Source organism: Mus musculus, chromosome 13 (genome assembly GCF_000001635.26).
Source record: "Mus musculus strain C57BL/6J chromosome 13, GRCm38.p6 C57BL/6J".
Taxonomy (NCBI): Eukaryota; Metazoa; Chordata; class Mammalia; order Rodentia; family Muridae; genus Mus; species Mus musculus.
The window spans coordinates 13,810,324-13,830,143 of record NC_000079.6 but is presented as its reverse complement, the minus strand read 5'-3'; the positions used below and the strand labels follow the sequence as shown (position 1 = coordinate 13,830,143).

General features: G+C 44.9%; 1 protein-coding gene across 2 annotated transcripts in view; it reads right to left on the bottom strand.

Moving 5' to 3' along the window:
- Positions 1-2,248: 2,248 nt before the first annotated feature.
- The window catches only part of Gng4 (guanine nucleotide binding protein (G protein), gamma 4), a 43,837-nt gene continuing 26,265 nt past the window's right edge, over positions 2,249-19,820 (bottom strand). For both annotated transcript variants that reach the window (NM_001302997.1, NM_010317.3), the window contains exon 4: positions 2,249-4,897. In NM_001302997.1, the coding sequence (NP_001289926.1) occupies positions 4,769-4,897 (129 nt within the window). In that variant the 3' untranslated portion in view covers positions 2,249-4,768. The remainder of the gene's footprint in view (positions 4,898-19,820) is intronic.

Sequence of the window (19,820 nt, the reverse complement as noted above, 5' to 3'; positions counted from 1 at the left end):
CCAGTATAATTGCCAACTGCATTCTAAATATTTGTCCTACAGGTAAGTGTTGCTCTCATCCCTCAGCCAAGAAGCTTCCCTCCCATCCTCCATCAGGAACCACCACAGGAACCACCACTGTTCAAAATGCAGAGACCAACTAACCACGGAATGACCGGTCCCAGTTGGTTCATCTACAACAGACACCTTTCACCCAAGGTCAGGGAAGATCATAGAAGAAGGGATGAAAAGACTGTAAGATTCAGAGGAACAGGGAACCTGCCGTGAGGTCGTATCTTTCTTTTATGACAAGAAAGGTACATCCATAAACTCTCAACAATACAGTTGCATAAATAAAGCTCGTTCAATGGCAGCAGTAGATGATATGCCAGTAGGGATACAAGAGCTCTCACAAGGCCCCACACCTAGATGAAGAGCATCAGGAAATTAAGGGCTACACAGTGATGGAGAATCAGTCTTCTTGACAGAGCTATCTAGCCCCAAGTAGTCAGCTCTAGACACAGACATGAGCAACAGTAAATGGACTCAGCTGGCTGAATAGAATGATCTATCTATCATTTATCTATCTATTATCTATCTATCTATCTATCTATCTATCTATCTATCATCTATCTATCAGCCATCTATCATCCATGTAACAAGGTCAAGAATTTGAAAGGAAGTTGGAGGAATTGGAGGGGGAGAGGGATTGATGTGATGTGAATTTGGTACTCATGTATGAAATTTCCTCTAAAATTTAAGTTACAAGAAGAAAACACTGTAGGAAAGGAGAAAGAAAAAAAAAAAAACCTAAAAACCAGAGTCTATGACTTCCTGGGATTTGCATGAGAGTGGGGGACAAATATTCCTTGGAAATTAGGAGAACAGATGCAGGACTGTCACATAGTGCCAGGAGAGCTTAGAAACAGATGTGGGCTGGTCAGAGAGGCCATATGACAGTGAGTGCAGTTACTGATCTTGAGTTGAGATCTGTAAAGTAACTGCCCTGGCACAGAGAAGCAGAGGATGCCCACATCAGGTCAGGCAACCTGTGTCAGCAAGGAACACAGCCAGTGAGATAGCCCTGTGTAGTGGCAGTGTGGAGGAGCACATGGCTTAGAGGAGCCTGGTGACAGGGCACTGTAGAGCAAGCAAACTGTTGGAGGTCACATCATGGCTCTGAAAAATCTTTGAAGTCATGGAGTTGGGACAATAGCCTATGTTTAATTACCACAAGAGGGTCTGAAAACGCCATAGGTTAGCAAAATGTTGTCACTGAGCCACCCACGCTCTCAGCCAGGAGTGTGAAGCCTGGCTTGACAGTAGCTCATCTACCACCACTGTGGCTCTGCGCACAGGAAGGAAGGGAAGGTGCTCATCCCAGGAGATGGGACTGGAAGTCAGAGTGCTCATGGTTTGGGGGGTGATCCTACCACCCAGAGGCTTAGGATAAATAAACACTATCCAAGCCTCTTCCACAGCCCTGTTCTCAAGCTCTCATTGTTTCACCTCAGGCTCCTGCAGTCACCACAGGACACCCCCCCCCCCACCACCTGTTGGTGTTCTCCCTCCCATGGCTCCTCAGTTGGGGTTAGGGTGCTGACAACTCCTGGTTTCCTCAGGCATGAAGCAGGAGCTCAGCATCAAAGACAAAATCCTTTGGACTTATGTGAGAGGGTCAGCAGGACACTGCTCTCTGATCACCCCAGGACTCTAGGAACAGAGCTGTGGGAGGGAACAGCAAAGGCCCTGGGAAACCCAGAGAAAGGAGTGAACTCTGAGACAGACATCCCAGGTTGGAGGTGGGGGAGCCCTCTGCTGGGAACAGAGAGAAAAAGAAGCTTGTAGCACCTGCTCTTCCAGCCAGTGTCAGCTCCCTGTCACCACAGGGCCTCATGGGATCTTGGTCTCTTGCTCCAAAGGTCACTATAATTATGAGTTTTCCTGGAAGGCCATCTTGTTCCTTCGTTCCTGAGAATGCAAGTGAGAAGGCAAGAGAGGCTGAGGATGTTGTCTCAGCCACTCAGTGGAAGTCACATGGTGTGACTTGCTGTTTGCCCACAAATCCCAGAGCATAGTGTTTGTGTGGGGAAGCACCTGTGTATGCCAGAAACCTGTTCTCCAGCTGGTGATTGTTGTCAAACACACTCTTAAAGTGTCCTACTAATAATGGGATTTAGTAATTTCATGGTAAGGACATCTAAGGAAGAGGCAAACATTGAACAAAGTACCAAAGGTGTGTGGGGGGCAATAGCAAAAGGATCCACAGTTGGTAATCACAAAGCCTGATGTTTTATTGAAGTATAACACACATACAGAAAAGCACCCAAAAGTGGACAGTTGGAGAACTTGCACAAACTAAACACATCAGGATGACCTACAGCTAGATCCAGAGACAGAACATTCCAGAAGCCTTTTGTGTCCCCTCTCTGTGGCCCCTTTGAGAATAATAGCTACTGTCCCTCCTTTAATCTGCTTGGGTTGGCCTGCCAGGCCTGTGCTGTATGGAAATGGAACTGTAGCTTGGACTTGCCTGCTCTTAGTCCCTCAAGCCAGCAAGATTCACACCAAGCTGTGGACAGAGCTGAGAATCCACTGCACAAATTACCCTCATCTGTTTATTCCTTTGGCATGGGTGTAAGGGGCTCCTTCTGGCTATGGTTACTGTAAGCAGTACTTCTCTAACACTCTAGTGCATTTCTTCTGATGATATGTACACATTTCTGTTGAGTACACACTCTGGCAGAGTTGTCTCCTCACAAAATATTCACATCCAAATGAGGAGACTTTGTGGAATAATGAGTTTACAAGGTTGATCACAAGACTCTGAGAATTAACAGAAATTCAGGAATAAGTCAGAAAGCTCAATGGGTCCAAGTGGTAGAGTGGCAGGGGTGGGGGTGAGGGAGGGGAATCTTCCCAGGACAGTTACTAGTGGACACGGCATCCACAGGAGAATGTAAGGAAGATGTGTGGGAAGGAGAGGCAGGAAAGCAGAGACAGTTTGGTAGGAGATTAAAGCACACTGTTCTCTTGACCTGATTTTGCTACTGCTGGTGCTGCCCCACTTCTTGACTTTTGTGGACTATGGTCTACTCTGTCGGTTGATGATGCCAACATGAGCCACAGAATAAAGAGATCTTCTTACAGCCCAACAAAACCAGAGTCTTAGCCTCTCATCTCGTGCCCAGTAGTGAAACTAAGAACAGCTTCCACCAAAGCTGCAAGAGAGGGTAGCAAGGCACAAACCCATCTAAAAATGATAGTCACCTCCTTGGAGGCCATTTTGCACTCCTCGTCTCAGAACCATGGTGTCTGTGAAATCATATACTCTCCACAGCATTATAGGCTGTCATCCAGCACATGTTGGCTTTCAAGGATAATGCGAGCTTTGCTTGGTTTCCTGCCCTGGCAGAAAAGCAAGAGGAGTAATTAACTGTCTGCAGTTTGCCGGTTTGAACAGCTTGGCACACAACGGCTTGCCCAGCAGCACACAGCAAGCCTCGTTGAGATCCAGAGGAGGGGTAGTTCTCAAATATCTACACAACAAATGTTCTCACAGAGCCCTCAGCAACTGTGGTTACCGCCTCCATTGGGAGGGTATGGGGGTGCCTTAGATGGGGCCAACAGCCTTGTCATGGAAAATCTCAAGGCTTACTGCTATCTGATCTTGGGGCACCTACATATCATCTATTACAAACTGCCATAACTTAGGCTTGTGACACTTCTCTTGGCCAAGGTGGGAGAGAGGTGTACATCCAGTTAGTGTGAAAATGTGTTTGCTTCATTCCAAGCGTGCAGTTAGGACTGTTTGTGAAGCTGCACGCTTGCCACAGGTGTCCACAGTTCAGAGCTTCAGGGAGGGTTTTAGGGATAGACTACCCACACATGGACGTCTTGGTGTGCTTACTTTCTATCTGCAGTTTTCAGCAAATGTCATTTCTCTATGCCTGGGATATTCCCTCTCTAAAACTAGACCTATACTTGGAGTACTTATTGTTAGGTTAAATATGTTGACGCCCATAAATCCTTAGATCAGCGAGTTGCATTGGTGGCATCACTTTCAGGGATAACTGTGCCGAGACTCCAGAGGACCCAGTGTTGTCAGACTTCTTGCCTTACTAGAAACACCAAGGAGGGAGCAAACAGGGAGAACGGGGCATTTGGATTGAGAAGATGGCCCAGTGGGGCTGTCTGGTGAGTATCTACAGTCAAGGCTGCTCCAGCGTCTACACCACAAATGTATTCTCAGAAGCATCAGCGTTGGAATGTTCAGTGATAAACAGATAGAGATATTAGTCATTTACAGGACCTAGCCATATGGCCCCTGAAGGCTCCTATGATAGAGATGCCAGAGGCGAAAGAGACCCCACCCTCACCTGTGTCTGGCTGACAAGCTCTCATCTGCGATTGAATTACTGCGCATGGGAGACACTTGTGCATGGTTTTGATTTCAATGAATTACCCACTGAAATTTATTAACTGGATATATTTATGGTTGGGAATGTTTAAAAACTGTAGACCTTTAAGTCTACACTTTTATATGGCACATTTGTTTTTTGGCTATAAAAATGTCTGTTTTCTCTGTGGATGGAAATAAGAAAAAAGAAAAAAAAAAGGAAGAGGAAACAGTGCTATGAAGGAAATATGATAAAACAAGATGAGCCCAGATCATGATTGGTTGGACAGAGATGGGGTGTTGTGGGAGGTGTGCCTCTACATGGGAGCATGCATGGTCTCTACTCAGAACTGTTACAGCAGGAAAGGGCCCGCTTCATCGCCATGGGTGTTAGAGGATGGTGCAGAAGAACTTCTTCTCCCGGAAGGGGTTTTCTGAGGCAGGCACTGGGATGATGAGGGGGTCCTCCCGCACGTGGGCTTCACAGTAGGCCAGGAGGTCTGAGGCAGCCTGGGAGACCTGTGGGAACACAGCACAGGCGCTTGGTTAACGGCATTCACAGAGTGGGTCCAGGGTGAGGTCCACAAGAAGAGTGGCCATGGACAAAGTCAGGCTGTAGAGTATGCATGATCAAACATGGCCAGGGGCTGGCAAGTATGGATAGAACTGAGGTCATGGGTATAGAAGATGCTCCAAGGACCTGCTGCCCTAGAGTGCTAGGTCAGGATCCAGAGAGCTGAGAACATGCTAAGGGTGTGGCTCAGTAGTAGTGTTCTTGCCTAGCGTGGATCGGATTCCAGCATGTCTCACAATGAAACAGAGAGAATGGAACAGGGTAATCTCATGGTGACTCTGCAAAGCTATTTCTATAAGAATAGCACAGAAACTATTCCTGACCAAGTCAGACTGATGGTATTTATTGGTGCTAATTTCTCTATAGTTCACTCTCATGACCAAACCAGGAGAGACAATCTGTCCCCTTCAGCAGACCCCCTATTCAAGTCTGCTTTATAAGCTGTCATCTTATAAAATCTATTCACCATTCTGTTTCTATACAATTATATGAGTATCTAATGTGCTTTTATATACTAACGTGTGCACATGCAGTGGAGGGAGCAAGTACCTGCTATGACACACATGTAGAAGTCTGAGAACAAAGTTTTGTGGAGGCTGTTCTGTTCTTCCAACCTTCGGGTAGGCTCCAGGGACCAAAATCAGGTCACTAGGGTTTCGTAGAATACATAGTCACCTGCTGAGTCATCTTACCGGCTCAAGCCCACATCATGTAATGACAGTAGCTGCTCCCTACGGACAGGCTGCTACTCTCCAGGAAGCCCTTTTGTTTTCCTTCCAGACCTTTCTTAATTGTGTAGTGAACATGCTCTGTCTGAGTCTAGAGAAAGAGCTGGGTGTTCATGGAGGGAGAGGGAGATGGTGAGTCTTTTTGTGTGGTCAACTAACCAGAAGGTGTGGCCCAGATTTAGGGTGGGTCTCCCTCAAACCATCTACTCAAGACAATCCCTCACAGGTGTGCCTGGCTGCTTGGGTTTAAATTGATTTCAGATATAGTCAAATCATAAGTGAGGGAAGAATATTCTAAAGCCTCCACTCCAACACACCACAAATGCCAGCTTTGGGGTTCTGCAAACTTCGATTACAGATTTTTCCACCCCAGACCTGTCTGCGTTGGTGGTAGCTAGACGCCAAGATGTGGGCAGACCCAATTTGGTGCCCCCCCCCCCTCCAGATGAAATAATTCCAGGTCAAGTGGATGAGTTAAACCACTGCATTTGTAGCTAGTATGGAATGAAGAAAGGATCTGCTTGCACTACCCTTTCTTTTTAGAAATAAACTCTTCCTTTCATAGTGTTCCATAGGTATTCTGTCACTATATCAAGAAAATAGTTAATCCAGGTGGGAAAATGATGAGGGTGTGAAACAGCCCCAAATGGACTCCTACAGGAGCTGCCCTGTAGTGAAGGAAAGAGGTGTGGATCCTCAGATTAAAGGGTGGCTCTAATATAGCTACCCTCATGGGTTCTGGCTTGGAGCATACTCCAGGGGTTGCTAGAGGGATTGCTGGGTGGACTTACTGCCTTCCCACATTGGTGGCTGTAGGGAGAGAGGCATGTTGGTGGAGGTGAGCGTGATTGACAGTCAAGAAGCACTTGCCATTTACTTGGAAAATTAGAGTGGGCATGCACATGCATGTCCTCTCTCCCTGGGACCACAGCTATGTCCCATTGCCCTTCCTGTGTGTCCCCTGATCTATGTGTGCATTAGGGTCATCTCTGTGCCCCACACTCCTATCCTTTGCCATGGTTAAACAGATGTCCTGCAAACTTGGTTTTCCCTGGGGAATTCCCATCTCAATGTACAGTTAGTTAGATTTTAAAAGCTGACTATGAGCTGGTGTGGTGGTGCACGCCTTTAATCCCAGCACTCGGGAGTCAGAGGCAGGCGGATTTCTGAGTTCGAGGCCAGCCTGATCTACAGAGTGAGTTCCAGGACAGCCAGGGTTACACAGAGAAACCCTGTCTCGAAAAAAAGAAACAAAAAAACAAAAAAAAAGCTGACTATGCTATGGACCACAGACCAGATGAGTAAACTGAGCTTAGAGACATATAAGAACACCCTGAATGCCACCAATCAATCAGGTCTTTAACTTAAGGTAAGGCAAGCTTCTTGGAGATAATCTACCAGCAAGCTTAGGAGTAGGAGTAGAGGAGGCACAAAAAACTGGAGGTCAGGGTTGGAGGTCCAACAACTCAGGAGGGAAGAGTTCAAATCAGCCCCTTTAGTCATTCTATACTTGCCAAAATTTATCCTATTTCATTTTTCTTGACCATGCTCTGCTAATTTGGAATTCTTATAGGACTTACCTTTTACCTCACCCAGGAAAAGTTTACTGAGCATCTATCTACATTGTCAAGCTAATTGACTAGATGCCAGGGAAAAACTAACACTAGAGCCAACTGAGAAGACTCAGGAGTAACAGAACCACCACAAACAGTAGCATGTGTTGAGGAGTCCCAGATGTAGAGACTTGTGCACAATCCCATAGTTGGCAGCTGGCTTGTGAGTAATCAGAGCAGCTAGCTTTGTTTCCCCTTGACCAATTTACCTTGCTACATAATCAGCAGTATGCACTGTGTGTGCATGTGTGTGTGTGTGTGTGTGTGTGTGTGTGTGTGTGTGTGTGTGTGATATGATACTAGCTTAACTCTGATAACAACCCCAAGTTCAAATTTATCACCACAAGGCATCAGAGAGGGGGTTCAGAAGATGCTAGGACACGTGGGGCTGTGCCCAGCAGAAGATCCGCAAGATCTGAGCTCCTCTCTCATGCCTGCAACACCTGACAATAATGTTGGGTGTCTGACCTGCCCAGTTCTGAACAGGTTCAATCTAGAAATGTTCTCTGCCTTGTCACAAAGGTGAGGCTATATTTGATGTCACCATGATCCTCCATCATGCTCCTTTTATGAGAACAAGTTATTCTAAGGTCGCCTCTTTTTCAGCTGCATCCTCTCGGCTATAACTACAGTCCTGGGAGGCATCCCAGCAGACGGCAAAGAGGTAGTTGGTATGAGTGTGGCGGCAAATGTGTTGACCTGGGTTGGTTCCACCCGATGCCAGTTTTCAAAATTTCAAAATGTACTCAAAATTACCAACACGTGATTGCTGCATTTTGGAAATTTCTTCAAAACTCACACTGAAAGTTAAAGGGCCTCACAAGTAGGTCATGTGACACCTCCCACCCCACTAGATTATAATGTTGCTGAAGGACAGGGCTCTGACAAGAAGGGTTTGGCCTGAGTTTTCTCCTGCCTTGCCTTTTAATGGCTTGTCTTCAACCACACTGTGACCCACTTTGGGGCCCTGCTACCCACAGTCCCTGCTCTTTCAGCCCCAGAGCTGTGAGCAACACTGTCCTTTCTTCTCTTCCCCCCTGCTCCCTTCCAATCGTTCTTTCCTTTCTCCTTCCTTCTCCCCCTTCTTCACTTCTGTTTTTCAATCATAGAATTCTGATACACGTGTAGAGAACAGACAAAGAAGAAGCCCGAGGTCAGAGATGTAGACCTAACAATTCCAGGAAGAAAGGGTGGTCCAAACATGGTCCCTTCAGTCATTCTACACTCCTGACAAATGATCTTATTTCATTTTTCTGACCATGCTCTGTTAATTCTGGATTCATGTAGGGCTTAAATTTTCTCAGATGATTACATTGTAAAGAATGGTCCACTTAAGCCTAGCTGCACCTAATGGAGTATAAATCATTTTACATCAAAGTAATCAAAGAAAGTTCCACCCGCCCCAGACTCCCTCCATTCACATAATAGCATCCAAAGTCCACTTATTTCAGTATAAGTACAGCCCCTTGAATATCTGCTGGTGTTCACTATACTGTGATCAGAGAAGATAAACACAGGTAATGACTGTTTTCAGGCATGGAATACTAGACATGAAGGGTGTCATCATGGCTGTGATGGGTATAATTTACAACCACAGAGGAGATACACCTTTGGGTGTGTCGATGAGGGTGTTTCCAGAGAGATTTAACTAAGCTGGGAAGACCCAGGCTGAAGGTGACTGAAATCCTCCCATGAACTGGAGTCCTGGACTGAGTGGAAGGAACACATGATCTGGGCACCAGAATTCGTCTCTCTGCTCCCTGGGGCTAACGTGATGTGACCAGTTGCCTCATGCTGCTGCCATGTGCTCTCATCACAACAGGCTGTATTTCCCAACCACAAACCCTTCTTTATGTTGTACTGTGGATAATTTTTTGTCCTAACGATGAGAAAATTAATACACTGGTCCACAGTGTTCCTTCCCAGCATTAATTAACCTAACTGCTGCCAGGGCTGAGTGTGGTTGTTTTGTTAATCAGGTTAGATTGATTTTTGTGGCTGGAGAGTTCCTTCCTGCCAGATGCCAAAACATCTGCTGCTTCCAAAACAAAACAGATAATCTCAAAGACAAAATTCTATCACGGTAGAAAACTGACAATGGCCTCCTTGCCAGTGCTTTCTTATCAAGCATCGAGATCATGGACAAGAGCTGCCCTGAGCATCTCTGCCTCCTACCTCAGCATCCAGCTGTTAGAATTATAAGGCAGCAGATGCTGAGAGAAATGGGTAGCCTGGGAACAACTGTGGAATTTTCCCATTGCATTTCAGAGTAAAAGAGGTGATTAAAACAGCCCAAGTTAGCACATAATGCTGTTAGTTGCGCTATAATTACCAGCTTCAATGATGGGAGAAAATGTTGCAATTACTATAGTCACATTCCATGACAAGACAGACTACATAATTACTACTCTCGCTGTGACACCCACTGCACTTATCTTGTACATCTGAAGTCAAGAGGGCATCTACTCCCCAACAGTCTGGGTCTATTGAACAATATAGAGTCAATGAACAGTATCTTTGGTTGGCTTTGCCTGCTCCTCCCTCCACCCCCAGAAAACAAAGCCATGACAGGGTTAAGAATATTGCCAGGCTGTAGTCAGCATGTAGCAATGGTATCTCCTTTAAGGTCAGGCCTGGTGTACACCCCAACAGAGGCTGCCATGTGCCCTTAGCCCCACAGGGATCCTTGGGGCATCCCAAGTATATGCCTTGCCTCTGAATCCTGTGCACTTTTCTTTCTAAACACTAACATAGCTGAGCCCAACACAACAGCCTTTAAGGACGATACCCAGGCACTGTGCAGTTTGGCTTTCAGCAGATCCCAGAGCACTGCAGCTAATTTCTAGCTGTTGGGAAATGATCTGAATGGGAATGCGACTTCTACTGGACAGGAGGTCCTGTCCTGAGGGACGGAGAATCTCCTGCCCCTAAAGAACATCTGGAGGAGGAGAAAGCCAGGCAGTGATAATGTGAATAGAACTTAGGACCAGACGTCTCTAACAGTGGGAAAGCCATTGTCAACAACCATAACTGCTCTTCTTTCCTATCAAAATCTAGTTGCACACTGGGAAACAGAAATGTGAAGGATAGGTTAATACCACCAAGTCCACTTCAGTGAGAACTGTTATTTACATGGCTACCACAGGACCCACAGCCCCAGCCTGAGTGGCCTACCATTGATCCACATATATCCTGGATCTTCACTTAACCAAATCCTTCCAACAGGCAGGCAGTCTTCATGATTTCTCAGTTTCCTACAAAGAAAGGGGTAACTCAAAACTAGGTAGGGTGGTGCACACCTGTGATTCCAGTCCTCAGGAGGCTGAGGTAGGATGGCAAAGCGCAAGGCTCTGTCTAAAAGGAAACAAGATGAAGCAACTGTCTTAGTCAGGGTTTCTATTCCTGCACAAACATCATGACCAAGAAGCAAGTTGGGGAGGAAAGGGTTTATTCGGCTTACACTTCCATGCTGCTGTTCATCACCAAAGGATGTCAGGACTGGAACTCAAGCAGGTCAGGGAGCAGGAGCTGATGCAGAGGCCATGGAGGGATGTTCTTTACTGGCTTGCCTCACCTGGCTTGCTCAACCTGCTTTCTTATAGAACCAAGACTACCAGCCCTGAGATGGTCCCACCCACAAGGGGCCTTTCCCCCTTGATCACTAATTGAGAAAATGCCTTACAATTGCATCTCATGGAGGCATTTCCTCAACTGAAGCTCCTTTCTCTGTGATAACTCCAGCTGTGTCAAGTTGACACAAAACTAGCCAGTACAGCAACCAAACCCATCTTAGGCTTTGCCAACAGAGTATTTGCATAGCAAGGTGAACCGTGAAGATCAAGGATAGATGCAGTAAAGACCCACCCTGGTCTTGGCACACACAGACTCTACAGTGATAAGGCACTTTATTTTTCCTAGAGAAAAACAGTGAGTCTTGGCAGCTTCAGCAGGGACCAACACCCCGTTCCCTCACTGGATGTAACACACGCCATTCAGCCTGATTTAGCCTCAGTGGCCACTGATACATCCTGTCCTGCTGGCAGGAGACTCACCTCACAGGTCTAGCTTTCACTTCTGTAAGTGGCAATAGCTCCTGACTGCATAGTGCTTGCCACTCTGAAGATGCTCTGACTCCTATACTACTTCCTGGTAGCACAGAGAACATCCTACCCTGCTCGCTGGCTTAGTTAAAAGGCTGTTCTTCTTTTATCTGATCTTCATTCTAGAATTGTTAACCACCCTTACCTGTGTCTTACCAAATACCAATTTTAGCCTTTTCTGATTTGTACTAAAAAAAAAAAAAAAAAAAAAAAAAAAAAAACCTTTGGGTTGGGGGGGGTTTAAGGACAGAAATCACATTTTGTTCTTTCTAAAGATCCCCACCTGGTAGCATGGCACACAGCTCTTAAGAAGGTTCGAGGGAAAGTGTGGAGAAGTCACATGCTTGATCTTACGGGCTTGCTCAGGAAATGTCTGCCCATCCACACTGAGGAAACCAGTAGACACAATCCTAACCCAACTGATGCTTAAATTTTGAATATATTGTAAATTTTTATGTAGACTATTTACATAAAAATATGGCCGTGTTTTCTGTTAGGCTACCAGTGCTTGCGGTAACACAGAAGACAATGGAGCCTATGGATAGCACACATGCAAATGACTGCTCAAAAGCCAGCTGCCAGGTTGGACAGCAGTGAGATTTCCTGTGGAAGGAGAGGAAAAGATGTCTTCCATTTACTGAGCTGAATGGTTACTGCTGTCTTGGTGCCAGTATTCTACTTCCAAAGACCTTCATGTCTTGAAGGAAGCCCTCAGGGACATGATATCACCTTTGTAAAAGAGGCAATTCTGGGAAAGAGTCCCCCTATTAATAATCAATAATAACCACCACACATTCTGAAGACAATACAATTATTTCAATAGTGGGAAAACTAGTTTGCCTGAGTGACGCCAGGAGAGTGGACATCATAGAGGCACAGTTCTGGCCATGCCTGTGAGTGTGCTGTGGAGTAGTTAATCTACTTACAGAATCAGAATTTGAATAGCCTATTAGGAGGCAGCAGAGCCTGGTTTCGAAGTGAGTGGCTTTTGGTGACATAAGTGCATTGAAGGACACATTTTGACCCTGGTCCCTTCCAGGCTCTTTTTTCCTACTCATTAACTTTGCAGGACATCGTGTATTTTCAGTAATTAACTCTGGTTTTGGTAGCAATCACTTCTCTTTATTGGTTGAGAGAACTTTCACTTATGGGATTTTGAAAGACGCAGTCAGAACTCCCACTGCAGTTGTGAGCTATGGATTTTGTGGAATCACATGAAAGGACTTTTCACAAATTCACATGCTACAAACACAGACATACCTTCCAAGTGCCTTGATGGTTTCATTTGTTAAATTTAATCTTTGCTTTTTGAGATGATGGTCTTACCATGCAGCCAAGGTGGGAACATGGTACTCCTCCAGTTTCAGCCTCCTGATTGTTGGGGTTAGAGGTATATCCCACCACACACAGTTTAAGTATTTGATCTGAGGCTGGAGGGATGCCTCAGTGGCTAAGAGCATTTCCTGTTTTTAGAGAGGACCCTGGTTTAGTTCTCAGTACCCATGCCAGTAGTTCACAACTACCTGTAACTCCAGCTCAAGAGATCCGATGCCCTCTTCTGACTTTTGAGGGTCTCTGTACACATATGATTCACACACATGCACTCAGGCAAACATACATAAATACACTTAAAATTAATCTTAAAATTTTTTATAATTTTGAAACAGTCTATGTATGCCTGGCTGCCCTGGAACTTGCTATGTAAACCAGGCTGGGCTGAAACTCACAGAGATCCTCCACCATGTCTAGCCAATCTTTAATCTGATCCATGTTACAGACTGAATCACCCCCCCCCACACACACACACACAATTCAAATGCAGAAACTCTGAGGTGAGGGTGAGGCAGAGCTCTGGGGAGGTAATTGAGGCTAAATATATTCAAAAGGGAGGGGTTCTCATCTGGCAGGGCTGGCACCCTCTTAGTGGAAGAAAACGACAGAGGACATTCTCTGTCTCACCTTGCAAATATAAGCGAAAAGCCACATGGGGCCATGATGAGGAGCTCATCTACCCTCAGGAAAAAGATCGCTCAACACATGCATATACACACACCACACACCACACACCCTACTGGTACCTGGATCTTTCACTCATAGCTAAACTACACACACACACACACACACACACACACACACACACACACACACAGAGAGAGAGAGAGAGAGAGAGAGAGAGAGAGAGAGAGACAGAGAGAGAGACAGAGAGACAGAGAGAGACAGAGAGAGACAGAGACAGAGAGAGAGAGACAGAGAGAGAGACAGAGAGACAGAGTCAGAGAGACAGAGTCAGAGACAGAGACAGAGACAGAGACAGAGAAGAGAAATGGAAAGAAATCTGTTGTTTAAGGTGCTGAAGAGCTAGCTCAGTGGTGAAAATACTTGCTTTGAAGTCTTGAGGACAGGAGTTGGGACTCAGGATTGAAGCACCCACATAGTAAGTCAGGCATCCTTGAAAACTATAGTAGCCCCAGCATTTAGCAGGGTAGAGTCAGGAGGATGGCTGGGATTTGCTGGCTATACTGAATCCAAAGACAAATGTGGAAAGATACAGAGGAGGCTATTGTGCTTTGCTCCGTGGCCTCTGTGCTGCAGAGGTATGTACATTCACGGTATCTATCATACCATTTGCACACGCGCGCGCGCACACACACACACACACACACACACACTCACACATGCACACATACATAAATGAGTAACAAACCTTTTAAATACTTTGTTGTTCAAGCCACCCATTCTGTAGTCTGATAGCCTGAGCAGAGGGACACAGTTTCTCTGCCATCATTTGGATGCAATAGTGAGTAGACACCTTTGTTTACCTCCCTGAGTGATAGAAACATTTACCAACAATGTTCTAACAAGTCTGCTAAGATCTTATTCCCACTTATCTAAGATGCCATCTGGACCATGGGATTCTGGGGATATCCTGTGTCTGATTTTGAGACTTTTTATTCTGTTCATTTGATCTGTCCATTGCTGAACAAAGTCAGAAATCCATATGCATTCTGACTTTTATATGCTTCCAGAGGTATTTTCCTTCTCAAACATATTACTTAAAAAAAAAAAAAACTTCCTAGGCATTCTCACATTTTCCATCTAATTGAACTTTTGGATAATTTTAACTCTAAACACGAAATAGAATTTCTCCTATAATGTATTAATTTAGAATATATTTCAATGATGACTACCTATTCTAGAACAAGGCATTCTGTCATTCAAATCTTCTTTTATACCCTTTTAAGTATTTATTAAAAGTAATATAGGTCTTATCCATATATCGGCATTCTCGAGTCATGTTCCCTTGTTTAGTTGCCTGTACTGTGACAGAATGCCTGACACAGACAATCTAAAGAAGAAAGGTTTATTTTGGCTCCCAGCCAGAGGGCTGAGTCCGTGGTCACACCATGTTCTTGAGCTGAATGTAATGATGCGTGAACCTGTGATGGGCAGATTTCTTCCTCTGGTAGTGGACAAGAATCCAGTGACCCACTTCCGCCCATGGGGACCTGCCTCTCTAATTTTCTACACCCTTCCAAAACAGGACCATCATCTGATGACCAAGCATTCCCGACACAGCCTATGTGGTCATTGCCGATGAAGCTGGAACACAATGTTCCGGGGGCAGTTTTAAAAGCTTCCTGTGTCGCCAATGCAGTGAGGTTTATCCTAGGTATGCAAGAACGTGTAACATTCCAATGGATCAATAAATATAATCAATAAACTTTTTCAACAGGCTAAGATATTGTTTGGTCATATCAATAAATATGGAAAAAACATTTGACAATACAGCCTGCACAAGCTTCCTGTGTATATCCCCATTCCTGCTGCCATGAAATGTGTATGCTGTTAAGGGCTGTTAAGGGCACAGTTTCCATGACTACTGCTGTACTACTCTCTTCTACGAGTGCATGTGTATGTATGTAGTAATGCTCATAATGTATCTGTGTTTGTGGCAGCCAAAAGATATTGTTCCTTGGGAACATTCCATCTTTTTCTTTTAAAACAGGGTCTCTCATTGGCCTGGAGCTTTCCAAGTATGATAGCCTGTCCTGCCAGTGAGCCTTAGGGACCCTTCTGCCTTGTCTCCTGTGCTGGAATTACAAGTACTCACTTACATGCATAGCTTTTTTAAAAAATTATTTTCATATTATTATTTTTTACTAACATGGGTTCTGGGGACTGAGCTTGGGTCCATAAAGCAAGCAATTCACAAGCTGAGTTGTCTTCCATAATTTACCATTTTTACATCATCTTTGGTGAGAAACCCCTTTGTATGTCTTACCTTTTGTATGTATGAGAAAGAGACTCATGTAGCCAAGGCTAGCCCTTAACCTACTATGTATCTCGTGGTAATATTGGTCTCCTGGCCCTTCTGCTTCCACTTCCCAAGCTTAGGGTGTGTGGTACCCTGCCTGAGTTTTGCCTGTTTAAAAATGTGATTGTTTTCTAATGATTAGACTTTAAGAGTTCTTTGTATATTTTGGATATGCCTTTTATCAGATCTATATTCTGTACACACTGTCTTCTCCTGCAGCTTGTCTGTGGTGTTTTGAGAGGCTTCAAGTCCTAATGAAGCATGGCTTATCAGGCTGTCTTGGGTTCTGCTAGTTGTATCAAAACAGTCAAATCCAAGGTCAATCAGACTTCTTTGTACATGATGCCCTAAGCTTACAGCTGTGTCTTCACGTCTCTGCCTATGACTCACCTTGAGTTAATGTCTGTGTCTGTGATCCTTTGTTTTTTGTATGTAGATGCCAGCTATACCAATATTACTTGCTGAAAAGACCACCTCTGCTCTTTGTAAATGATCTGTCTCCTGTGTCTATGAGGGTTCATTTCTTCATTCTGGTCTACTGAATTGTGTGTCTAGACTTTCACCAACATCCCCTTGTCTTGATTACTCTCACTGTATGAAAAGGCAGCAGGTAGAGGCAGCAGTCTTCCTCCTCCATGTCCTCCTCCTCCACATCTTCCTCCTCCACGACCCTGCCATAGCCTCTGCCCTAATTGATCGGCTATTCTGAGTCTTTTATCTTTCTATATAAGCTTCAGAATCAGTCTGTCAATATCCACAAAATAACTTCCTGGGATTTTGACAGGGATTACAAAGAATCTACAGGTCAAGTTCGGAAGACATCTTAACAATAATATCTTCCCATCCATGAACATGGGACATCTCTCCTTTTATCCAGATATTAAAATTTTCTTTCATTAAAGTTTTATAGTTTTCTTCACATAGATCTTGTACATATCTGGTATATTTTTCTCACTTAAAAATATTTTTGTCACTTCCAGGATGTAAAATACATTGCTTTTTAAAATTAAAACAGAACCTAAATTGGATTTTCCACCTAACATTTACAGGCATACACATTTGGAGTTTCTTTTACTATCCTTGTTTTTCAAATTTTTATACACTCTTTGTTGTTTTATAGTTTATGCATTATTTCTCACCCCCTAGTAATTTTGAGGCATGCATTTTTATAGCGTTATTATGCTTAGATATGTTAATCAGCTTCAGAGATGACATTGCAGCTACTGGTTAACTCCTTATTAGGAAACCAGCCATAGTGGGCAGTTGCTACACATTCTTTCTCTTCCTTGGCCTCGGAACCCTTTCTCTGACTGCTTTCTTGCTGAGTTCCAGAGTGGGAAGCATAGGACTTCTTTAAGTAGGATTTGAAAATGTTCTCCCTTTTACAGAATCCCTTGCAACTTGAGTACAAACATGTGCCCTGGATTCTATCTGTCAGAGACACATGTTCCAGGCTCTGACTAGTGACCCAAGGAGGAAGGCGTGGTGAACTGGATCTGGGTCATTTCAGCAGCCCTCGCTGCAGGAGGGAGTCCTCGGGCCAGGGCGGCACCCTCCCTGGGCGGTCTGTGGAGCAGACCCAGCAGTCACCAAGCAGAATCTCAGACCCAGGCTCTACTCGATACTATGACCTCTCTCAAGTCCCTTTATCCACAAAACTAAGCACACCTGGATTTCTTGTAGTGAAATTCAATTATATAGTGAAATGATTTTTCTAGGGAAAAACAGGCCATGCATGTAGTCAGTTTAAGGATCTGCATAACTGAGGACATGTTTATGTCACCTTGGGTGTGGCAGGGGAGAAGGTAACCTAGCAGACACTGTCTTTTCATGGGCTGCCACTGGAGCCTCAGGGATGCACCCAACCTGAGGCCTTCTTCCATGTGTTCAGGGGTAGGACCTAGATTCCAGGCTTTTAGGTCTCTCAGCCCCTCTGGAGTCCAGTGTTTTGGTCTGTGACTTGAGACCCTGGGGTCCCGAGGTCCCAGAGCTGCTGTGAACCCTTGAGAACCCTTTGCCATGTATAAAGAATGTGACCAAAATTAGCTCCACTGTCCCAAGTGGCTACTTCTGCCTGTAAGAGTTTTCTCCTTTATTTTTATTATGTAAAAGCTATTTAAATGCTTGGGTTTTTTTTTTTTCTTTTGTTTGTTTGTTTTATTTTGTCTTTTGGGTCTTAACGGAGCCTACACTGACCCTCAACTCTTGATCCTCCTGCCACTATTTTCTGAATGCCTGGCTTTGAATGCCTGGCTTATTTTCATTTTGTTTGGGTGATGTTAGGAAAGGGTTTTCTACTTCTGAGAGAGCAGGTTACCTCCCAGATGCCCATGTCTCAGTATCTGTCATTTCTACTATCAGCTGGATGTGGCAAGGTGCTGGGATGGGCAGACACTTCCTCTACTTAATGGAAACTCTTCACGCTTTGTCCTTAGGAGTGTTCCTTGTTCTAAGTTCTCTCTGCCAGGAACATCTCCGTGCAAATGGCTGGGTGCGTTCAGTCTTGGTGGTATGATCTCTGAGCTTTCCCGTTTGCTGTGACTTTCACCCTAACCTCTCTGTCATTAATTGGATTTCTACAGTGAATTATAGTTATAGTTTCTTTGAACGGCTTTCTCTAGCCTTCTTGCTCTCCTCAAACTTTACTTAGTTTCTGTTTGTTTTATTCAGTAGCAAAGCGTGAACTTGGAGTTTCAAACTGGAAAATACCACTTACCCTTACCTCTTACCACTGCCCTAGCTCACAGCTTTTTTGTTGTTGTTGTTGTTGAGACAGGGTCTCATATAGCTGAGATTGTTCTTAAACTTCTATATGTGTGGCCCAGGTGGCTAGCTTTGAACTTGCAACCTTGTCTCAGCCTCTGAGTAGCTGGGCTTACTGGTATCCCCGTGTCTCTCTCCTACCTACAGCTCCTTCTCTAGATTTGCTTGCTTTTCTTTTCCTGAGATTATGAGGCACTTACAGTCTCTTTTGCTTCTTCAGGAAAAGTCTTCTCAAATGTGTGCTCCGCTAGCTTCTCTGCTCCAGTCTGCTTCCTCGGTTTTCTGGCAAAATGTTTACACAAGCCCATTTTTTTTTCTTTTACTCTTTAAAAGAGCAGTTCCAACTCAAATCTGGTGTGCACTTGGGGACAGTTTAAGCAGTCTCCTTAGTCTCTTGGCCTGTCTACTGAGGAGTGCAGATCAGTCTATGCAGCTGGGCTGGAAGGCTGCTCCTGAATTTAGCCTTTGGAGGAAGTGCTGGCAACCCATGGCTAATACGCTGCTTAAAATATAATCTCTGAAGGTGCACAATACTTTCTTCAAACAGCAGAAGTCTTGGTTTTTTTGGCCACGCCCCATTTTGGAGTGAACACGTGCCTCTGTGGTGGGCCAGACAGATAGCATGCTGAGGCCTGAGACAGAGTCAGCGCCACTGTCTGAACGCAGTGGCAATAGGTGCTCTCAGGACAGAGAAGCAGTCTTCAGATGGCACATCCATGAGGCTGACGATGGAGGTAGGCGTACAGACACATAGGAGGGAGTACTAAGGGATGAGCCCTTGAGAGAGCTGGTAATTCCTAACTATGACGGTGGGCTAATGGTCATGTTTCCAATGCTGAGGAACTCGTATTTCACATACCGCAGAGTTTTAGGTCACAGGAAACCTCGGTCTTTTATGTTAGATTGAGCATGGGCTTTTGTTCCTTGCTCCTGGCACCAAACTCCTAAACTCCAGGGTTCTCTTGAGTGGTAAGAGTCTCTGTGGTATGCTACTAAGATGGCTTCGGCAAGGTGGCATGTCACCAAAAAGACAGCTATGATTGGAAGTAGAGCTTCTAGCCCTGCCCCTGCCCTGCAGGGATGGAGGAAGGGCTGAAGGTTGAGTGACCAATGTGTTTAATAATCATGACAATACAACAAGACCAGCTAATACACTAACCATGGGCTTAGGGGGCTTGGAGCGAACACATTCATGGGCTGGGAGCTGCCACTTTTACACAAGTTCTGGAGGCTGAGCACTGTGCCCCACAATTCATCCACCTGGGCATTTTGTCAGAAGGTTCCTGAGTTAACATCTTTATAATAAAGTGGTACATATAAGTAAGCTATTTCCTGAGTTCTATGAATTG